The sequence below is a fragment of the Mugil cephalus genome, chromosome 22, assembly GCF_022458985.1.
Source record: "Mugil cephalus isolate CIBA_MC_2020 chromosome 22, CIBA_Mcephalus_1.1, whole genome shotgun sequence".
Lineage (NCBI taxonomy): Eukaryota > Metazoa > Chordata > Actinopteri > Mugiliformes > Mugilidae > Mugil > Mugil cephalus.
Window position 1 is genome coordinate 3,310,340 of NC_061791.1, and position 20,821 is coordinate 3,331,160.

The following is a 20,821-nucleotide window of genomic DNA, read 5'->3' on the forward strand; positions in this document are numbered from 1 at the left end:
AATGTGTAAACATGGCTGCAAAATGCACTCAACCTGCAGAATCAACAGACAAGTAAATTGTATCTAAATGACCTCAAACACATTTCTGATGACTTATAAGATCACATACAACAAATATATCCCCAAAAAACTGACTAACCGGAAAGGAAATACAGTTCAAATGATATATTTATTAGAACTTTTAGTGTCTTGTGTTCAGACACTGGGTTAAAAGATGTTATAATTACAGTTTCTGCAACCAACTCTCGCCTTCATCAGAACTGCCACACTGAACAAACTGAGAAACCTGTGTCAGGTAATAATAACATCTTTTAACACTGTATATGATCACAAGAAAACTAAAACGTCTATATAAATAAGAAGACACGATGAACACGTTTAAGCCATATATTTATTAATTTGATGAAACATTTTTGAGTTTTGGGAGTACTGTTAATATTTTATGTTATTTATGGTGGGGCATGGTCCACCTACAGAAACAGGCTGGAGAAACTTCTTAGGAAAAGATGTATATTTAGATTTTAAAAACATTTTAGAGGATTTACTCGTCAAAACATGGCTTAAATGTTTTTATTTTCCACTGCAAGCATTATAATCATAAAAATAATATACAGCGATATAACAAATTAATAATAAAGCATACAATGAGGGTATTACAACCTAAAATAGCATGAAATGCTATATCTTAGTCACGGTGGAGGCTTCGCGACTTCCAATCAAGTCCCCGAGGCTTCCGTAGCCGAATACCACGTGACCAGGAAACACGGAAGTGTTGTCTCTAAAAGAACAGGGCCGATCCTGCTCGTTGTTTTTCCTTCGGAGGGGACGAGGAAACAACATTTCACGCTGTCATTAGTCACACAGCGGCGGTGTTGACTGACAGCTGTAATAGTTTATAGCTGAATTAAGAAAATGGGTTCAAGTCGCTACTGTCGGCCGCTGTCATGTAATTGTCTCCTGATCTGCGTCATTTTATGGAGCAGCGGGATATTTGCCAAATCACACCGGAGACCAAACATTGTTTTGATCCTCACCGACGACTTGGACATCGCTATCGGGGGCCTGGTGAGCGGATTTGATCATTTTTTTCCTCGCTATATTTTATGTTGTTCGTGTTATCGGTGAATCTGAGACGTTGTCTGGCTAAAATAGTGGAAAACAAGTGTTTTTTTTTTTTGGTGTGAACTTGACATTTAGTCCAGTCTGATTAAGCTGACAGTTCACATTCCAGGTTGGACACATCATTTAGTGGTGTCACAGAGTCAGCAGCCTTATCTCATCCTCTCTGCTGAAAACCAAGTCAGAAAGAAGAAAAAATAAATAAATTTAAAGGCCTATTCCACATGTAGACAGACTGGTTAAATATCTATGTTTTTATTCTTTGGATTTACTGCGACTAAAAGATACTGTCTTTAAATTTGCTGAAATTACAGTGTATGCTTGCAAAACACATCAAGGCATTTATACATTTGTAAAATACTTATTCACACATAATGACTTAATGTTTATTTGCAGTTACTTGTCTTTTCTAATGTTGATAGCAGTATAAAAGTTTTTAATTAAAATATACTTTTACATCGACAGTTTGCTTTGATTCTTTACGTCAAAGTTTTGAATAGAGTTGACATCACGTTTTCATTATTCCTGACGTTTAATCCTCATAAACACTCCCCATCTGAATCACAGAAAAGAGAAACATGTATTGCAGCTTTTCATTTCTTCCACCACATCCCCATAAGTTCACATAGATCTAGCAGTTTTTAGCCTTTCCCTCAAAATCGTTTAACTCGTGTCAGTGTCTCACAATACGTTTCTTTCATTCCTCCTGACATAACTGGTGGAATCAGAGTCGGGTTTTTGGAAGCCTCCTCGCCAGCGCATGCTTTTGCATTTACGTGCACAAATGTCCGATTTGTTTACTTGTGTAGGCTGAGACGTTAATGATCAACGAGGTAAATTACTTGGTCGCAGCAGCTTTGTTGCACCTAAAAGTAACACAAGACAAATAAAATACGATTAGATTATAGTAAAATAAATGTTATCTAGTAAAATAAAATAAACCGTGTAATCAAGAAGTTTATAGAATTATCATTATGAACAAATATTAACGGAATAGTATGTTATCATGAAATCTGTGTGGAGCTTTTTAGCTTAAGCTTATTTTACTTTGTGTTTTTAAAACAACATTCGGCTTCAGTTTAAGTTTAAAAAAAGGTTCGATACATGAAGCCTGTTTTAAAAACGTCCCATGAGGAGAAGTGAAGTGTTACTCATTTCTTTCCAGAAGCGCGACATCTGCTAAATCTGAGTCCCCGCAGCGTTAACATGCATGAACCGACGCTCCAGCTTTGACCTGGAGGCACAAAAACAGAAGAATGAGACTTTTATTTTTGCTGATGACTGTAAAATAAAAAGAAAAAATGAAACTCGACGCACAGTTTGGCTTCACTGGAGCGCATTAGAAGTCAACAAATCAATTTCATCACACATGTTTGTCTTTCAGAATCCGCTGAACAAGACGAAGAAGCTCATCGGCGATGCAGGGATATCGTTCACGAACGCAGTAAGAGTGATTTTCACATCCGTCACTGTCAAGGATCATTTACCGGCAGCGTTTTCTGGCTCCCTTGTGCGTTGCTTTGTCATTCTGCTGACTTTTTTATTTTTCCTCTTTCCTCAGTTTGTAGCCAGCCCGCTGTGCTGCCCCAGCCGCGCCAGCATCCTGACGGGGAAATACCCCCACAACCACCACGTCATCAACAACACCTTAGAGGGAAACTGCAGCAGCAAAGCCTGGCAGAAGAGCGAGGAGGGCACCACCTTCCCCGCTTTACTCAAGACCTTCGCCGGGTATCAGACCTTCTTCGCCGGCAAATATCTCAACCAGGTGAGGGAAGGCGGAAACACATGATTGGGGGACAGAAAATAATAGAGAAGTATCTAATGATGATCAAGCTGCAGTCATAAGATTTAATGACACCATAAAAGCATCAAGCTGCACTTGTGATTAACAGGTGGTCAAACGAGGATGTGTAAAGACGCTTAGTTCTGTTTGCTCTCGCTTTCACTCCTGGTAACTTTTCTTTCCCTAAAATCCCTCAGAATGAAACTGCACTTATTTATAAACGTCCAGCAGGTTCAAGCTACCGTCTCGTCCACTGTATCAGCGTCTGATGACACCTAAAACTAAAAAAGATGAATAAAAAGAGAGGTTTCACCGCTTCTGTTTGTTTTTTAACTTTAAATTATAAATGGTCAGAATCAGGATTTAGAATCAGAATTATTTTATTGATCCCAGGGGGAAATTACTTTCAAAATGACTAATACTCAAAGTGAACCAGTGTTCAGAACAAAGAGCAATGTAGGCAATAAGAATAAGCAGGCAATTCTAGTAAGAATACACGCATAAATGTAAAAAAATATAAGAAATATATATATAAAAATATGGACAACTACCTGTGTTCAGAGTTGTTGCTCTATAATAACACTGAATAGGAGGTTTTGCACATGGTGAGTCCAGAGATTAAAATATAAGGAAATATATTTATGAAAATAAAGTGAACATGAGTTATTGCACAATATCAGTATGAATATGGGTGTATAGTTAAAGTATAGTAAAACTTTTTTTTTTGTTGCTGTTGTTTTTTGGTCCAGACTCTAGACTAATCTTCTGAGATCTCTTCCATCTCATCGTGTTTTTCACATTTTCCAGCAGGTGCCGTCAAGAAAAATGTTGTATTAATGACAGAAAATAAAGGCTGAGAGCTTCAGGATGTTCTCGCACATAAATCTGCTCTCACTGGTCCGATGCTGGCCAACTTACTTCCAGAAACTGGAAAGATTAGTGTAACTAATTTGAAACTGTCTGCATTGAGTCATGGAAACAAAAAAGCACAAAAAAAGCAGCAACTCTAAATGCTTAAATATGTAGCTAAACGCTGGATGAAAGGTCAGTGCAGATTGGCTGATTAATTAATTGCTTAGGAAATAATAAAACACTGTTTGCGTCTTCCAGTATGGACACGCTGAGGCCGGTGGAGTGGAGCACGTCCCTCCAGGCTGGAGCTACTGGGTCGGACTGGTGAGTTCACGTTTTTAACCTCTTTTACTTCTACTTTCTGTCAGACTGAATTCTCAAACGTTCTGATTATTTTAATTGATTTGTGTCGTACTCCGACTTTTGGACTCCACCGTGTGTATGTGTGTGTGTTTACATGTTCACGTTTAAGGTTATTTCCGACTATCTGTGGGAAGTTTATTATTTTTGCAACCGTGCGTCTATCTCATCAGCCTCCGTGAAGTCATGCGACTGGAAACTCTGCCCAGAAGGAGCCAGACGAATTGATTTTTCCAGACTGGTTTACAGAAGTCATTTCACAGCGGTCTAACGTCGCGTTTATCTTCACCGCTATTAACTGAACCAACACAGATCAGAGTCCCGTGATCTGAAAGTTTATCAAAAAACAAAGAGAGATTAAGGTTTCTGCTGTTACAGCAACAAACCCTTGTATAATTAATTTGAAAAAACAGCTTCACTGAAGGCAAATCTAAATAGTTTGAAATCGCTTAACGGCGTGAACCAGATGTTTTTTCACACACACAGAGAAAGAAAAGCTTCATGCAGGTTCTTGCTTGTGCTTAAAAACTATAATTAGAAGAAAGACACAATGTTCTTAGACATAGACTGAGGTCATGCTGTATATATACGCTGTACAGACGCCTGTAGGAACTTTTATTATCTACTCGTCTTCTAATTCCAACATTAATCCTTTGTAGCTTTTGAGGCCGGATTCATTGGCAACATCGACCTCACTCACTAATCAAAGAATACTATTAATAAAAGATGAGGTGGAAACAAAAAGACTCAAACAAAATCAACAGTAGCACTAAAAGCTTCCACTCAGTCAAATTAGAGTCAACCTCCACTTATTTATCTTGCATGTTTGGGCTCCACAGCACAGATTGTTTGCGGTAGTAGCGACATGGTTATCAATGTAACTTCAGTTCTATGAGGTGGATATTCAGCATATCTGGCAATCAAGAGAAAATTAAATAGAACCAAGGAAGTATTAAAGAAAGTGAATGTTCAAAATGTTGAACTGCTCCTTTAAAGTTCCTGTTATCTGAGTTTGTTTATGTAATTGCTCCCACTGCCAGAAGGGGGAGACAAACATTCTGCTCTCTACCTTTAAAATGATTTGCGTTATTAGTATTTCTCAAATTGTGGTGGTAGTAATAGTTCATTTCTTAAACATAATTCAATTATTAACCTTTGTTTTCTTATTACATGATCAGTCCTGATTTAAATTAGATTCCAAACCAGATTTTTGTTACAAGTGTAGTTAAACCACTATTAATTAATTATTATTTTGGCATTTTGAGGGAAGGCTAAGCAAGCTGTAAACATATTCAGCTTCAACTTGTTAGCAAACAGTGACAACAGAGCAACATTAATGTTGAGTTCAATGAATATAAATAGTGATGCTCTTTTAGCTCAGTTTTTTGTTTTCCACCGACTCCTGAAGGAAATATTTGGCTTTTCAGCTAACTGAAGTAAGTTAGAGCTCAAATCACCTTCCAGCTCGGTCTCAATACATTGCTAATGCCATTAGCTAATGCTAATGCTAATGGAAGCAGCGAAGGTGAGTTATACAGGGGGGGGACTCTACTTACTACACACAGCAATATGACCCATAAAAAACATCACTTTAATATTTAAGTAGCATTTGTGCCAGAATCTGACCCTCATCCCAGTATTTGTTTTCAGTGTCAACCTGTCAGATTGCCAAACCAATAAAAGTCAAAATAAAATACTCCCATCCTTCTCACATTAAAGTCTAGAGGGAAACGTAATGTTTTTTGTTTTGTTTTTTTGAGGAAAAGTGGAAGTCTTAAAAAATATTTTAATAAAGCTCTGATTGTGTTTTACAGGAGAAGAACTCTAAATACTACAACTACACTCTGTCCGTGAATGGGAAGGCTCAGAAACATGGAGCAGACTACAGCAAAGATTACCTGACCGACGTACTGGTGAGACATCGGATCGTTACTGTACTTCTGTGCATTCAGCACCATCTTTGTTTTTATTAATATAGGGTCCTTTAATTTAGCTTGAGTAAAATTTTCACATTTGCAGTTAAATTTATGTGTTAGTGTTTATTAAAGAAGCTGTATTTTTCATTAAGGAAGCATGAATAATTAATCTTATTTTACAGTTCAAAAGTCAAATATATTTAATATACACTCATCTAAAACTGATTTCTCACAATTTAACCAGACAAATTCATGCACCACTCAACTAATCAGTCAGTTATAAGGGATTATTTTAAAAATGTAGGTGTTTTATACCACTCTCTGTGTCTCGTCTCAGGCCAACATGTCTCTAGACTTCCTCCAGTATAAATCCAGCTTCGATCCGTTCTTCATGATGGTGTCCACGCCGGCGCCTCACTCCCCGTGGACAGCAGCTCCTCAGTACCAGGACCGCTTCAACAGCACAAAGGCTCCCAGAGTCCCCAACTTCAACGTCCACGGGAAGGTAGGAACTTTAAAATATTCGTCAAACAACTGCAAAGAAAAAAAGAGAAACTTTATTTTTTTTTTTTTTTTTTTTTTTTTTATAGGACAAACACTGGTTGATCAGACAAGCTAAAACCCCCATGACCAACTCTTCAGTTCAGTTTCTGGATGATGCCTTCAGGAAACGGTCAGTCCACTGAAATTTCTCTCATATTTCTAATTCACTGCCCTCTTGTGTCGTAGTATTGAATAAATTGTTGTTGTTGCTCATCCTGGCCTGCAGGTGGCGAACTTTACTCTCAGTGGATGACCTGGTGGAGAAAATAGTGAAGAGGTTGGAGGTCAGAGGTGAACTAGACAACACCTACATCATCTTTACGTCCGATAACGGCTATCACACAGGTAGGTACATGCTGTTAAACTAATAAGAGATACTATTGACTAGGAGACTAGGAAGCTAGGAGGAGCTACCATTAGCTGGGAGGCTAGGAAGCACTACCAGTAGCTGGGAGGCTTGGAAGCACTACCAATAGCTGGGAGGCGAGGCAGAGATACTATTAGCTGGGAGGCTAGGCAGAGATACTATTAGCTGGGAGGCCAGGCAGAGATAATATTAGCTGGGAGGCTAGGAGGAGCTACTATTAACTGGGAGGTAAGGAGGGGCTACCTTTAGCTGGGAGACAAGGAAAAGATGCTATTAACTGGGAGGTGAGGAAGCTAGGAGGAGCTCCCATTAACTGGGAGACTAGGCAGAGATACTATTAACTGGGAAGCTAGGAAGCGTCTGTTAACTTGGTGTGTTTCTTCAAGGGTTTGTTAAAATCTGAAATGTTTTACATGTTTTTATATGAGTTGAACTAGATCAGTATCTGGACTAATAGTAATGTAAATGTAATTTTTTTAGATAGTATTTTAAAGATTGGCGTCTCCTGGGTAAAGATTCAAAATGTTGATGACTCATCCTGCACTAGGGGGCGTGTACCCTCCATGTGTGGGCGGAGCTGACCAATCGGAGCAGACTTGTTTTTTTAACCACAAAATATCACAATTTAAAATCTGTGCAATTCTTCTTTTTCTTTCAGGTCAGTTTTCTCTCCCGCTGGATAAGAGGCAGCTCTACGAGTTCGACATCAGAGTGCCTCTCATGGTCAGAGGACCCAATATCAAGCCAAACCAGACCAGCCAGGTATAAACACGGTTTAATAGTATCTTTAATTACAGTCAAAGTTGTATCCTACTTATTTTTTACAAGTCTTTATTTTTAAACTGAACATGAGCCTGTTAGTTTTCTTCCTCACCAACTATGGCCAATACTGTCATTGTATCAGTACTACACTGTAATTGTCAGTATTTATTGGTCCCATGCAGAAATGATTAACCTTTATTATCCAGTTGCATTAAATATAGTTAGAAAATATCTTTTTTTGTCTAATTTAATGAAATAAATCCAATAAAACCAAACTGGGAATAACAACAACAAGCAAGACATATTTAAGACCTTGTTTTCTTGTGCAACTTGAGCATTTCCAACTAATTTTGTTTTGATTGTATTGATTAATCACTTTATTTACTATCAGGAAATCTAAACAAATGTAATTGTTAGCAAACTCGCAGAGAAAGTTCCTTACCTTTCATTGGGAGCATGTTATTGTGGGTTTGTCTTCCACTCTGCTGTTGTTATTCTGACTCAGCCATGTGTCCACTACAGTCTTTGTCGAACTGAATTAAACTAAATGTGTCGCGTTGGCAGGTGCTGGTGGCGAACGTCGACCTCGGTCCAACCATCCTGGACATCGCTGGCTACAACGTCAGCAAAACTCAGATGGACGGCATGTCCTTCCTACCTATTATGGTGAGGTCACTGAGCTAATGTTTCCTTTTGGTTGTGTCTGATTAAAACTTAATGTCGTCACTAAGGACGGAGAGAGACGTGGCTGTTTTTATTTGAGTTTTATCTGAGACAAATTTGACCTCTGGACATCTGAACAACAGCTGATGGTCTCACTCAGACTGAAACACAAAGAACGACATTCAAACTTAAATAATATTACAACTTTGAGTCTGAAACGACTCTGAATCCAACAAAATCTGCTGTTGAATGCATTTAAAAGGTCATATCTCGGGAAAAGGGCCAAGGACAAGGTAATATTAGCTGAGGAAGGATGAGCTACTATTAGTTGGGAGGCTAGGAAGTGCTCATGTTAGCTGGGAGGCTAGGAAGAGCTACTATTAGTTGGGAAGCTAGGAAGATCTACTGTCTGCTGGGAGGCTAAGCATCACTACAATTCGCTGGGAGGCTAGGAAAAGCTACTTTTAGCAGGGACTCTGGGAAGAGCTACTATTAGCTGGGAGGCGAGGAAGAGCTACTTTTAGCAGGGACTCTGGGAAGAGCTACTATTAGCTGGGAGGCGAGGAAGCGCTACCATTAACTGGCAGGCAAGGAAACACTCCCATTGGCTTGGAGGCTAGGCAGATATGCCATTAGCTGGGCGGCCAGGAAGGGCTACCATTAGCTGGGACACTAGGAAGAAATACCATTAGCTGGGAGGCTAAGAAGAGATACCATTAGCTGGGAGGCTAGGAAGAGATACCATTAGCTGGGAGGTTAGGAAGCTAGGAGAAGCTACCATTAGCTGAGAGGCTAGGAAGCTATGAAGAGATATTATTAGCTGGGAGGCTAGGAAGCTAGGAAGAGATACTATAAACTGGTAGGCAAGGATGAGCTACCATTAGCTGGGAGGCTAGGGAGAGGTACTATTAGCTGTGCATGTATTCATGTATTTGAATATTAAAGTCCCAAACTCTTGTACATGGTTAGTAGATAGATTGCTGTGCCACTGTCTTAAATTGCAAATGTTGTGCGAAACCTTAGCTAAGATTGTCATCGGTGTTGGAATACGATTAAACGATTTAACGTTACCTGTACAAACTGACACCTCTCTGTCTCTGGGCAGGAGGGGAAGATGAACAGCAGCAGCTGGAGGACAGACTTCCTGGTGGAGTACGAAGGAGAGGGGAGGAATGTGTCCGACCCGGCCTGCCCTCTGCTGGGGCCGGGAGTGTCGGTAAGAACGGAGGAAACAAAACATTAAAATTACCTCTGATTAACTCTGCAGCTCAATGGCTCCTCTTCTTCTTCTTCTTCTTCTGTAGGAGTGCTTCCCAGACTGTGTTTGCGAGGACTCGTACAACAACACCTACGCCTGTGTGCGCACCGTCTCCCCCTCTGTCAACCTGCAGTACTGCGAGTTTGACGATAACGAGGTGCAGTGAGAAATTAATTTGCTTTTGTTGCATAATTAAGGAAATTAATTAATCAGGAATACGACTCTTTTCTGCTCATTAACACAGTTCTACGCATGTGCGTCTCTTGCAGGTGTTTGTAGAAGTCTACAACGTCACTGCCGACCCCTACCAGCTCACAAACATCGCAAAAACCATCGACCAGGAAATCCTGGAGAAGATGAACCATCGGCTGATGATGCTGCAGTCCTGCTCCGGACAGTCGTGTCGAACACCTGGAGTGTACGATTCAAGGTACATCACATCTAAAATCTAAAAATTTGCCATTTCTTGCTGTTAATGTAATGATCTAAAATCTCATCTTAAATTAACACGTCTACTTGAAATTGTAAGAGGCAGAAAGAAGAAGGGAAGAAACTGCTGAACTGTGCACCAGACTCCATTTAAAAAAGTTTAAAAACAAGATTTGGTTAAAAACAAAAGGTGCCTGAATTAAAGTTTGCATTTATTTTTAGAATTTTGTCTATTTCTTTACAGAGAAAATAAACCAATTAAAACAAAAAACAGTCTAAAAAGGTTTTAAAGAAATACGTACAAATAAATAAAAAAATCTAATTTTAAAGAGTCGTTATCACAGGAATATCGCTTTATATTATTTTAAATTTAGAACAAATTGCTTGTTGAAATTGCTGAAATTTTCATGAGTTAGCCAAAATATTTGCCATAATATTAATTGATTACAGGGATAAATTGCATCACTTTTCTTGATTAACTCTTTATACTGAATTAAAATTAATATTTTAGTATAATTTTAATCTCACACAAAATGAGCATTATTATTAAAGCTATGTTCTTTTTTTTCCTCTCTCTCTCAGGTATAAATTCGACCCGAGACAGATGTTTACGAGCCACAGCTGGCGGCTCAGCCGGCTCAGACAGAGGATGAAATGAGAGACGAGAGAGGAGAGATGAGGAAGGATGGATGGATGATGAATGGATGGACGGACGGATGCATGGAGCAGACGGAGGAAGAAGGGCTGTATTGTGATTTGTACTCTCCCGCTGTCGTTGCCTTGTTGCCGAGTCCTCCTGAGCCGCCTCAGGTGACTTCACATTCTTAGCTGGGTTGCCAGGGAGACGGGAGGTCTCACCTTTAAAACTTCCTGCCGCTGATCGGCGAGTTTATCGTTAAAAAGAAAGACACATTATTCAAGACTGATCTACACTAGCAAGCTATGAACTCACTTCCTGTTTCCTTAGAAGCATTAATGTCCACTCAGTCGGTCGTATCAACTTAAATTTCTTTTCTTTTTTTTTTTCCTATTAATTTATGTGTCCAAATATCCGGTTCACTCGTGGTGTGTTTAGGTGCTTCTCGGTAATATTTCAAATAAACTATTAAAAACCAAAAGACACTTTTGTGCTTTCAGCTCAGGTGAAAGTTTAGGAGGTTTTTTTTTTTTTTTTTTTTTTTTGGAAATGATAGAAAAATATCAGGATATAAGAGAAATTTAAAAAGAAAGGAAAGTTCGCCACCTACTGGAAAATCATCAGAACACACATCCCACTCAGATTAGTGCCTTGCAAGAATATTACGACAGGTTTTCTTTCATTTCTTAGGTAGTAAAAAAAATGGCAGGTTTAAAATGTTTTAAAAGGAAGGAAGTGATTTCTAAGATTTGTTTTTAATTTTTGTCTTTAACTAGTTTCAAATATTACATTTCATTAAAGTTTTATGTAAGTTATGTCAGTTTAATGCTGAGATTAAATAAAATGGGTAATACTATTTTAATTGCATTAAATTGAAATTTACCAGATTAATGAAACGAGGAAGACGGATGCCAAAAGAAATCCTTGTTCCATCAACGGTGAGTTTCAATCAGCTCAGTTTTTGCAACAATCATTTTTTGTCTTTATAAGTTTAAGTAATAAATATCTCTTTTTAGTTTTAGGGTTGGACCTTGTAAAGGCCAAATAAACTCTTTAATTTGATCAGTGAACATGTAACAATGGAAAATAGTAACTTTCTCCTTTTGAACTTAAAGGGAACTTACTTTGAGTAAATGCCATAAACTACAAGAGAAATGGGCCTAGCTTGATATCTGTTCTTCATCTTCATTATTTCACTATCACAGATGTGTTTTAGATTAAATAAATAGTCCAAAGTTTTAGGATCACGACCACTCTCTTGTCAAAGGAAGGGAAGATTGATACCAGTCCTAAACATGAAGCTAAAGCCATTAGCCGATTATCTTAGAATAAAGATATAACAACGCACACAAAAATCTGCAGTTCCTCAAACGGCCACTAGATGCTGACTCGAAAAGGGAGCCAATCCGCATAGCCCTCCATGCTAAAACTTGTTTACAGCCTGGTACAAAAACAGTTTTGGTCTGTGATGCTAATTTCACCATTGGCTGATATGGGAGCAGAGTAGTTATGAATGTAACTCCGGTTCTATGAATTCACAATCAAGAAGAATGAAACGCAACCTAGGAAGTGATCAAGAATAGTTTCTGTTGTTACAGTCTAGGAAATAATACATGGATTATGTTGGTGTAGCTGGAAGAAGAAACTTTAGGCTGGTATGTTAGCTTAATGTAGCCAGACTCAGTTCTTAACCAATCAGAGCCATTTAATTACAAACTAATTCAAATTATGCGTATGAAAACTTAAATGTGACGTCACAGAGGGTTTGTCTATGTTCATATACAGTAGGCGATCTAAAGTGATAATTATAGCTTTAAATATGCTAATAGGTCAATCGAGGCTAGCTGTTTCCAGTCTTTATGCTAAGCCAAGCAGCCCCTGGTTGTAACTTTGTGTTCAATAAACAAACGTGAGCGATTTTGATCTTTTCGTCGCATCTGTTGGCAAGAAAATTGAGTTCATATTTGATAAAATATCAGCTTTGTTCCATCTGCTTGATGTTTATCTTTTTATGTGCATTTTTATTTTGTTAACAGTTTTTATTATGGATAATTTACCTGTTACAGCAAAGATTATCTGTGTTCTCTTGCTACTGTTGTTGTTCTTGGATAATAATAATAATTATACTACCGTGTTCATGCAGCTCTTTCTTCCTCTGTAATTAACTGGACTGAAGTTAATGTTTAGAGACCACAGGACTGAACGTAACTCACACTGATGTTGACTATTTATCCTCGTAAAAGTCGATCACTTTGTTTCACTTCACTGATGCACTTTCCAATCTGTCAGAACTGTTTTGTTTTGGCACCCTTAGTTTTATTTTTCGGAGTGGTTTTTGACAATGTATGATGTATTTTTGGCTTGTGGTTTTGTCCAAATAAAGAGATTCTCAAGAGATCACGCAGAACAGGCTCCATCGGTTCATTAAAGCCAACGATTTACTTCCGGTCTTGTAAGTTTAAAAAAAAAAAAACAAACAAACTAGATTAAAAAAGGGTCAAAAAGTTTCACTTGAACACACCACAGATACATTAAAAAAGGTAACACGTAGGAAATAACTTCATGTCCACAGGTGGCAGTAATATGTATTCATTATTCAGAATGGGATGAGCTACTATTAGCTAAGGGGCTAGGGAGAGCTACTATTAGCTGGGAGGCTAGGGAGAGCTACTATTAGCTAAGGGGCTAGGAAAAGCTACTATTAGCTAAGGGGCAAGAGAGCACTACTACAAGCTGGGAGGCTATGAAGAGCTACTATTAGCTGGGAGGGTAGGGAGAGCTACTATTAACTGGGAGGCTAGGGAGAGCTGCTATTAGCTGGGAGGCTAGGGAGAGCTACTAATAGTTAAGAGGCTAGGATGAGCTACTATTAGCTGGTAGACTAAGTAAAGCTACTATTAGCTAAGGGGTAGGACGAGCTACTCTTAACTAAGAGGCTAACAAGAGCTACTTTTAGCTGGGAGACTAGGAAAAACTAATAGCTGAGAGGCAAGGACAGGCTAGTATTAGTACTAGGACAAGCTACTATGAGCTGGGAGGCTACGAGGAGCAACTGTTGTGAGACCAAGGAGAGCTACTTCTAGCTTGGAGGCAACTACAAGCTAATATCAGGTAAGGGGCTAGGACGAGTCACCGTTAGCTAAGAGGCTAATAAAAGCTACTGTTAGCTGGGAGACAAGGACAATTATGCAACTGAGTTGTGAACCAGTTTTGTTATTTTAAATAATTTTAGTAAGCTGCTGTACTTGCTAAATTTATGTATTCAGGATATGGTCAACAAACTGTTTGACTGGAGTAACTCGAAGTTAAAGCATCATTATTATTTTAATAATTTTAGTAATCTTGCTTTTACTTGCAAATTGTTTGATTCAGGAATCTAGTTGGTCAACAAACTGTTTGACTGGAGTAACTCGAAAGTTAAAGTCACATCATTACGCAAACAACAAAGTTTGATAACAGAGTTGAAAATAATTCTAAACAGTAATAACTTTTGGTCTGTTAGCTGAAGTTTCAGCTTTATTTGCATCGTTATTCATAAAATGAGTCTTAGAGTAACTTAAATATAATATAAAATATTTATTATACTGTTTAATTCCAATAATACAAGTTACCAGTTTCCAGACAAATTCAGATTTCCAGTGTTAACGTAAAAAAAACTTTTAGCGAGAAGTTTTATTCCAGTTTGTTCCTCAGACACTGAGTTCAGTTGGGTGAAGATTTGTTTCTGCGTCATCGTAAAAATGCTCACGTCACAGAAAGAAAGGTTATTAATCTTCACTGAGCTCCATGACTAAACTGGACTCACTTCCACAGGATGTCCATGTGTCCTAAAATGGACACTTTAGCTGAAACCACAAATAGCAGAACTCAGTTGTCTTCACATGGTACCCTTCATGGGGCAAAGAACCATATTTGGTAACTTCCGCATGTTTTAAATTGCGTCCCTGTTCCTCTCAGTGAGGTTTAGAAGCATGTGGTTTTCATTCAGCCAATCAGAGACGGAAGGAAACATTCTCTTTACATTTGTTTACCACTAAAAGACGAGGAGCAATATATGTTAAATTCATTAATCTTGATTTTCTCCATGTAAGTTAAAAAATTTGAAAAAATTTCACAAAAGTAAAAATATCTTCTTATGCCCTACAACAACATTCTAGGGCTGACATTCAGAATTTCCAAGTATTTCAATGAGGTTAAAAAAATATGGGTAGCCTGTGTTCGTTCCTCATCAGCTGCCCTGGTCCTCCAGGACGGGGAGGAACGGCAGGTCGGTGTTTCCCAGGTAAGTCCTCCCTCGGTGCTGGAAGACGTCACTCACGGCCCACGTCAGGCGGCCGCCGGGGTCGTGAAGAGTTCCCACGATGTCTCCGTCCAGTCCGAGCTCCAGGACCAGAGCGTAGCGCGGCAGCAGCAGGTTGTAGAAGCTCAGAGGAACCACCTGCAAAACATTTAGCCGTGGACGGTTAAACTGATCGAGATTTAACTCGTCACATAGAGCTGAGAGAGTTCAAAAATTTTGCTAAATAATGCAAATCCATCATGTTCTGGAGGCATTTTATAGTTAAAATTATTAACAAACATGAGGAATACTTTTAGTTAAATCAATTCAAGTAAATTTTGTTTGAAATGAAGGAAATTGTACACAATTTGAAGATTATTCCCCACCTTTATCCTTAAAAGCTTGAACGTTGCTAAATACATTTAACCGATGTGCAGGTATGTTGGAGAATACTATACTTTCAACCTTTTTTTTATTTTTTTTTAAGAGATTTTAAATGGAAAAAAAAAGTTTGTTGTATCAACTGTTTAAACTTTTTGCACAGTTTAGTATTTTAGCCTAGTTTGTCATATTGAGTTTAATTTAGCTTAGCATAGTTTAGCTACTAGTTTAGGCTTCTTTTTTTCATTTTCAGTTTAATTTAGTTTGGTGTAGCTTAGTTTATTTTTAGTGCAGCTTAGCTTAGCTTATCGTTTTCAATTTAATTTTGCTTACATAGTTTGGAAACTAGCTTGTTTTGAATTAGCTTTGCATAGTATAGCTTTTACTGCAGTTTAGCTTGGCATAATTCAGTTTGTCTTCTAGATTAGTTTAATTTAGCTTAGCTAACTTTGTTTAGCTCTTAAAGTAGTTAAACTTAGCTTAGCTTAACTTCTTTTTTTTTTTTTTTAAGTTTAGTTCTGTATGGAAGTATGACGTACATCAAACCACTGACAACAATTTTCAGTTGCTACCGTGTCAAAATGTGCTCTTGTTATTAACTGAATGATCAATTAATTAATTAATTATCAGTAAATAAAATATTCGCAGACCTTGGCCAGGAAGCGTTTGACCGCTGGATACGGGGCGATCATATCCAGGAAGGGGGGCATGAACTTCCTGAAGCGAGGCGTCGTTATGCCAACCAGGAACGTTCCACGGTCGCTAAGGCGGATGTTGTCCGGGTAACCGATCATGTTGTCCAAGACGACCTCCTTGGTGCCGGCCTTCGGGCCTTTCAGCCAATATCTGGGAGATTAGCGGATCCGTTAATCCTCTGAAGGGATAGAAAACATGACTCTGTGTGAGGGAGTTTACCTCAGGATGCGTCCGATGCTCGTCTCCGCGAGCAGCAGGAAGCTTTCGTCGGGCGACAGGACGACGCCGTTGGGCATGTAGAGAGAGTCCAGCAGCACCGCCACGCTTCCTGTCCGGGGATCGTAGGAGAGAAGACGGCCGAGGCTGTTCAGCTCGATCACCTGAAACGTCACAGCTGATCACTTCGATTTTACGACAGTTATAAAGTAAACGTCTGCCTAGTTTAGCTAAGTTTTGATTAGCCGCTAGTTTGTGTTAGCTTAATTTGGCTAGTTTAGCTACATTAATTAAATAACCTACCTAATTTCCCTTCTGGGATGAATAAAGTAATCTATCTATCTATTTGTGTTTTTAGATTTATCTTTTAATGTTTAATGTTCTTTTTTAGTTTAAGCCTAGCTTAGCACAGTTTAGCCGCTAGTTTCTTTTTTATTGTGGTTTATTTCAGCTTTGTTTTTAGATATTTTTTTATATTTAGTAGTTAATTGCAGTTTAGCTTAGCTTGTTGTTTTCAGTTTAATTAAGATTGGCTTAGCTTAGTTTAGAAACTCATTTGATTTCAGTTAAATTTAGCTCGGCATCGTTTAGTTTAGAAATTACTATGCATTTAGTTTAGCTTAGCATAGTTTGGCTATTAGATTAGCCCTTGTCGCAGTTTAGCTTAGCTTAGTTTGTCGTTTTCAGCTTAATTTAACTTGGCATTGTTTCATTTAGAAACTAGTTTGTACTTTGATTAACTTAGCTTAGTATAGTTTGGTTTAGAAACTAGTTTATATTTAGTTTAGCTTAGCATAGTTTGGCTATTGGATTAGCCTTTATTGCATTTTAGCTTGGCTTAATTCATTTTCATGCTATGTTCATCGTTTAGTTTCGTTAGTTTTTAGTTTAACTTAGCATAGTTTGGCTACACATTTATTTTTGTTTTGTTTTGTTGTTTTATTTAGTTTTTTGTTGTTTAGCTTAGATTAGCTTAGGCTTTTATGACTTATCTGACCATCAGCTTCCCTGAATTTCCATATTTTAAAGACTTCCTGGTGTTTTCTGTATGAGGTTTTATTTTTTTTATTTATTTATTTTTTTAAATCACTGTGAGTTTAGGCATTAGATTCTTCTGAATCCTGGCGTCTCACCAGCGTGGCTGAATGGACTTGGAGGGAGACATAAACCGAGCCAGAGTGTCCTCTAGTGTGTTTTGGAGAGCTGTGGTTACTAAGCAACACTGACGTAACCGTAGCCTCTCTTCCTCCTGGATGTCTCGTGGATACATAGAGGACCTGGTTTAGACCCACACCTCCTCACCTCCAGTTTGACGTGTCTTCGTCCCCAGCGACTGGACGAGTCGGTGAAATAAATGATCCCTGTTTCTGAGGAGATCTCCAGCCCGTTTAGAAAAGCAAAGGGAACGCCGCCAGCGCCTGAACACACAGTAGACGCACATAACGTTTAACGCAAATAAAATTACTTGTCGATAAGTTAATACGTCAAAACACGCCGAACCTTCGGAGCTGGCCACCAGTAAGGTCTTCTCTCCGGTTTCGGGGTCGACGCTGTGGAGACCGAAGTAGGAGTCGGCGACGATCAGCTGACCACGACGGTCCAGGCGAACGCCGTGAGGACGACCGCACACGGGCTCAAAGTCTGTACTGCTGCCTGCGCACAAACAGCAACACAACTAAACAACTAAAACAGTCATCTGCACAGGTCTCCAGACTGACTCCAGCTTGGTTCGTCTTCCCAAACACTTGTTTGTTTCTCTACCTCCTGGAAACGTGACGTTAACTCCACAGATTTATTAACGATTATTATTAGAGGAAGAACCAGGAAGTGAACTACGAACCACATTCTGGTAGATTCTGTCCCATCTGTGTGATGAAGGTGAGGCTGTCGTCAGGACCGATCCTCCACAGCTTCCCATCTACAGTCCCTGTGTACACATTACCTGAAACACACAATAAACACGGCTCAGACTCAATTTAGTTTAGGAAAAAGCTGCAGAAATATTATTTAAATGGACACGTATTATCTACAACAAAGTTAGTTTTATAGATTTTGAATTTGTGTATCATTAATGTGGGATAAAACCACAAATCGAGACTTTTTACTTAAACAAGGAGACAATTGAGATCACTCACCGCTCTCGTCAGCAGTGAAGGATTCTGGTCCGTGTAGTTTCCCGGAGAACAGCCTGCGGCCCCCCTGCAGGAGGGTGTTGACAGCCAGGGGCCCCTCGAGGGCTGGAGGAGGTCCCTTCAATCTGAAAACATTGGTCACAGAGGCTAAAAACTTAAACCATGGACCTTTATATTGAGTTCAAGAGCTAGAGACTCATCGTAAAGAAAAAAAAAGCCAATAATCCACTCACACATGTGGTTTGGGGTCGATGGGAGACGGGAGGAGGTAAAGTCCGACAGTCACGGCCAGCAGAGCCACCAACAGAGATCTCCTTCCCAACCTGAGCCAGAGACAAAGGACAGGACACATGAGGACAAACTGAGAAGACACAATGGCGACCATTTGTTGGAAAACTGATGGAAAGAGTCGATGGAAGCATCAAAGGCCAGAACTGGACCAAAAAGTTGCACCTGAAAGCACCATGGAGCCAACAGCTAGCTGGTACTTAACTGAGATGAAATACCTCCTCCCACCAGCAGGTGGCAGCAGTCATTATTCAAAAGGGTTGAACAGGAGGAGCTAGCATGAGTAGGGAGGCAACATCCTGTTTTTATTTTTACAGAATCCAATAACAAATAACAAGCTCTTTAACATACGACAGAATTATATTTACTATCCTTGAAAAAAAATGTTTTAGTTTGGCTCAAGTCCCATCCATTAATATGGAGGGGGAGGGGCTTATATGACCTATGCTCCACATGATTTGGCTTCACTTTTAAGGAGCCGTCATGGCGTCCAATTTTTCTACAGCCTGTGGGCACTTTGAACTTTTGTTTACTTTCTCCTCTGACTTTTCCGGTTTCCCTTCTCACCCTCTGGTTCAGGCCAATTAGAGGAACGTCTTTGATTCAACTTCGGCTGAAACTCAACTTTCATGGAAACAGAAGTGCCTTTAAATCATAGGGTTGCCTGCTCTCCACAGGGTTACGTCACACATGTTGGGATGACCTTTGCATAAGCTGCTCCCATTTCCTGGATGGAAACTGGATCCTCATTTCCTCCCATACGAATTGAACACAGGTGAAATTAATCATCTGCATTCAGACGTGACATTTTAACATCCCAGTGGAAGAAAATGTTGGGACAGCTCTGCAGGAAAGTGGCACCTCAGAGAAAGCTGTGCAACAGTTTAGAGAATTAAATAGATGTTTTAACTGATCACATCAAAAAAAATGCATGAATCCAAATTTCCTCTTTGTTGATGCACTTTGTTTTCTCCGTGTCTCGTTTGCCAGTGGAGTTACAAAACTGCTGTAATCAGCGCTGCCTGGTGTTGTAATTCACATCTGGCGCCTCTGGGGTTCAAGAGGTTAACTAATGCTGCTGCTAAGACAAGAAGAAAAATATTGACTAACCTCCAGACTGCACCCATATAATGGTTTCCCCAGGGGCCCTCAAACGCAGCATTTTAAAAATAATCCATGCATCAGCAGAAGCCTCATAATCAAAAACACTGTTTTGGCACCTTGCACAAAGTCTAAGCCAAGCTCCCTTCAAAACATGTACATATTTGATTCCTTCTTGCGCCTTGTTTTAGGTTTTAAATTAGTAAAATACATTAAAGCAAATATAAAACAAAAAAAATGTTAATTATCTTGTCAAAATGTTGAGTTCAGGTAACATTAAAACTTTAAAAACTTTAAAAAAAAGTTAAATAATTATTCGTTGCAGTGTTAAATTAAAGCCGAAAATTAGACAGAGTCCCAATGAGTCTCAAAGCTGCATATAATTGATTTTCACTGTTTCTGTTTGGGTTTTAAACTAAGAAACTTAAATTTGAAAGATTTCAAAGCGGAGTCTGGCGTAAGTCTGGCGGAGTTTTCACAATTTCCTGCTTCAATGCGAGTTTAAAAACACCACAGACGTTACAGAGGCTTTGGTTTTGATTTGCTTAAATAAATTAAAGTGTCAAACTTACATGGCGGAGTTGTGGGGGTCTTCGTCTCGTCCTCCGGCTGGATCGCACGGATCTGAATCACTGGGTGCGCGTAAAACAAACCCGAGTAGAAACAAGCACATCCGGCGTTGACTGGCAAAATAAAAGCACTGAGGCGTTTAGTTTATTTTAAAAATAGACGACACATTTAAATCAAGTCGGTGACATTTATTATTAAATATTATTTAAAAGATTATAAATTATTTAAGCAATACCTACATGTTTAATTATTATTATTTTACGTTGCTTCATTTCTCCAGACTCACTGGCGATTTCTTTAAATTAATACCACGCTCTGTTATCTCCACCAATTACAAAGAAATTTTGTATTATGCACTGAATTTATTTATTTATTTATTTATTTTTTAAGTTTTTACAACGCTCACGGTCCCATTACGTCACATCCTGTTTCTAGAGCGTCATATAACTAAATAAACAAACTTATC

General features: G+C 38.9%; 2 protein-coding genes across 2 annotated transcripts; one reads left to right on the plus strand and one right to left on the minus strand.

Annotated features, from left to right (window-relative positions):
- Window positions 1–741: 741 nt before the first annotated feature.
- On the plus strand, window positions 742–13,096 carry gnsa (glucosamine (N-acetyl)-6-sulfatase a). Its single transcript, XM_047575595.1, has 14 exons — window positions 742–1,065; window positions 2,504–2,563; window positions 2,681–2,887; window positions 4,016–4,081; window positions 5,932–6,030; window positions 6,371–6,538; window positions 6,624–6,706; window positions 6,803–6,921; window positions 7,602–7,705; window positions 8,270–8,371; window positions 9,474–9,584; window positions 9,673–9,783; window positions 9,896–10,056; window positions 10,638–13,096. Exons 1-14 carry the CDS (start codon window positions 913–915, stop codon window positions 10,711–10,713), a joined length of 1,620 nt encoding a protein of 539 aa, XP_047431551.1. The 5' UTR covers window positions 742–912; the 3' UTR covers window positions 10,714–13,096.
- A 1,157-nt stretch (window positions 13,097–14,253) lies between these two features.
- Window positions 14,254–20,435, minus strand: zgc:194209 (uncharacterized protein LOC570908 homolog). The gene is made up of 9 exons (XM_047575520.1): window positions 20,358–20,435; window positions 18,630–18,719; window positions 18,400–18,521; window positions 18,105–18,206; window positions 17,765–17,917; window positions 17,567–17,682; window positions 16,268–16,428; window positions 16,003–16,198; window positions 14,254–15,130 (listed from the first exon to the last, which is right to left on the minus strand). Coding segments are annotated over exons 1-9 (1,152 nt in total). The 5' UTR covers window positions 20,360–20,435; the 3' UTR covers window positions 14,254–14,920.
- Between the last annotated feature and the right edge of the window lie 386 nt (window positions 20,436–20,821).

Coding starts and splice junctions, on each gene's coding strand:
- gnsa (XM_047575595.1), top strand. CDS start 913: ATGGGTTCAAGTCGCTACTGTCGGCCGCTGTCATGTAATTGTCTCCTG. Junction 2,564..2,680: donor GGATATCGTTCACGAACGCA/GTAAGAGTGATT, acceptor CTCTTTCCTCAG/TTTGTAGCCAGCCCGCTGTG. Junction 4,082..5,931: donor GGAGCTACTGGGTCGGACTG/GTGAGTTCACGT, acceptor TGTGTTTTACAG/GAGAAGAACTCTAAATACTA.
- zgc:194209 (XM_047575520.1), bottom strand. Junction 17,683..17,764: donor ACTGGTGGCCAGCTCCGAAG/GTTCGGCGTGTT, acceptor CTGTGTGTTCAG/GCGCTGGCGGCGTTCCCTTT. Junction 15,131..16,002: donor TCAAACGCTTCCTGGCCAAG/GTCTGCGAATAT, acceptor AATGTTTTGCAG/GTGGTTCCTCTGAGCTTCTA.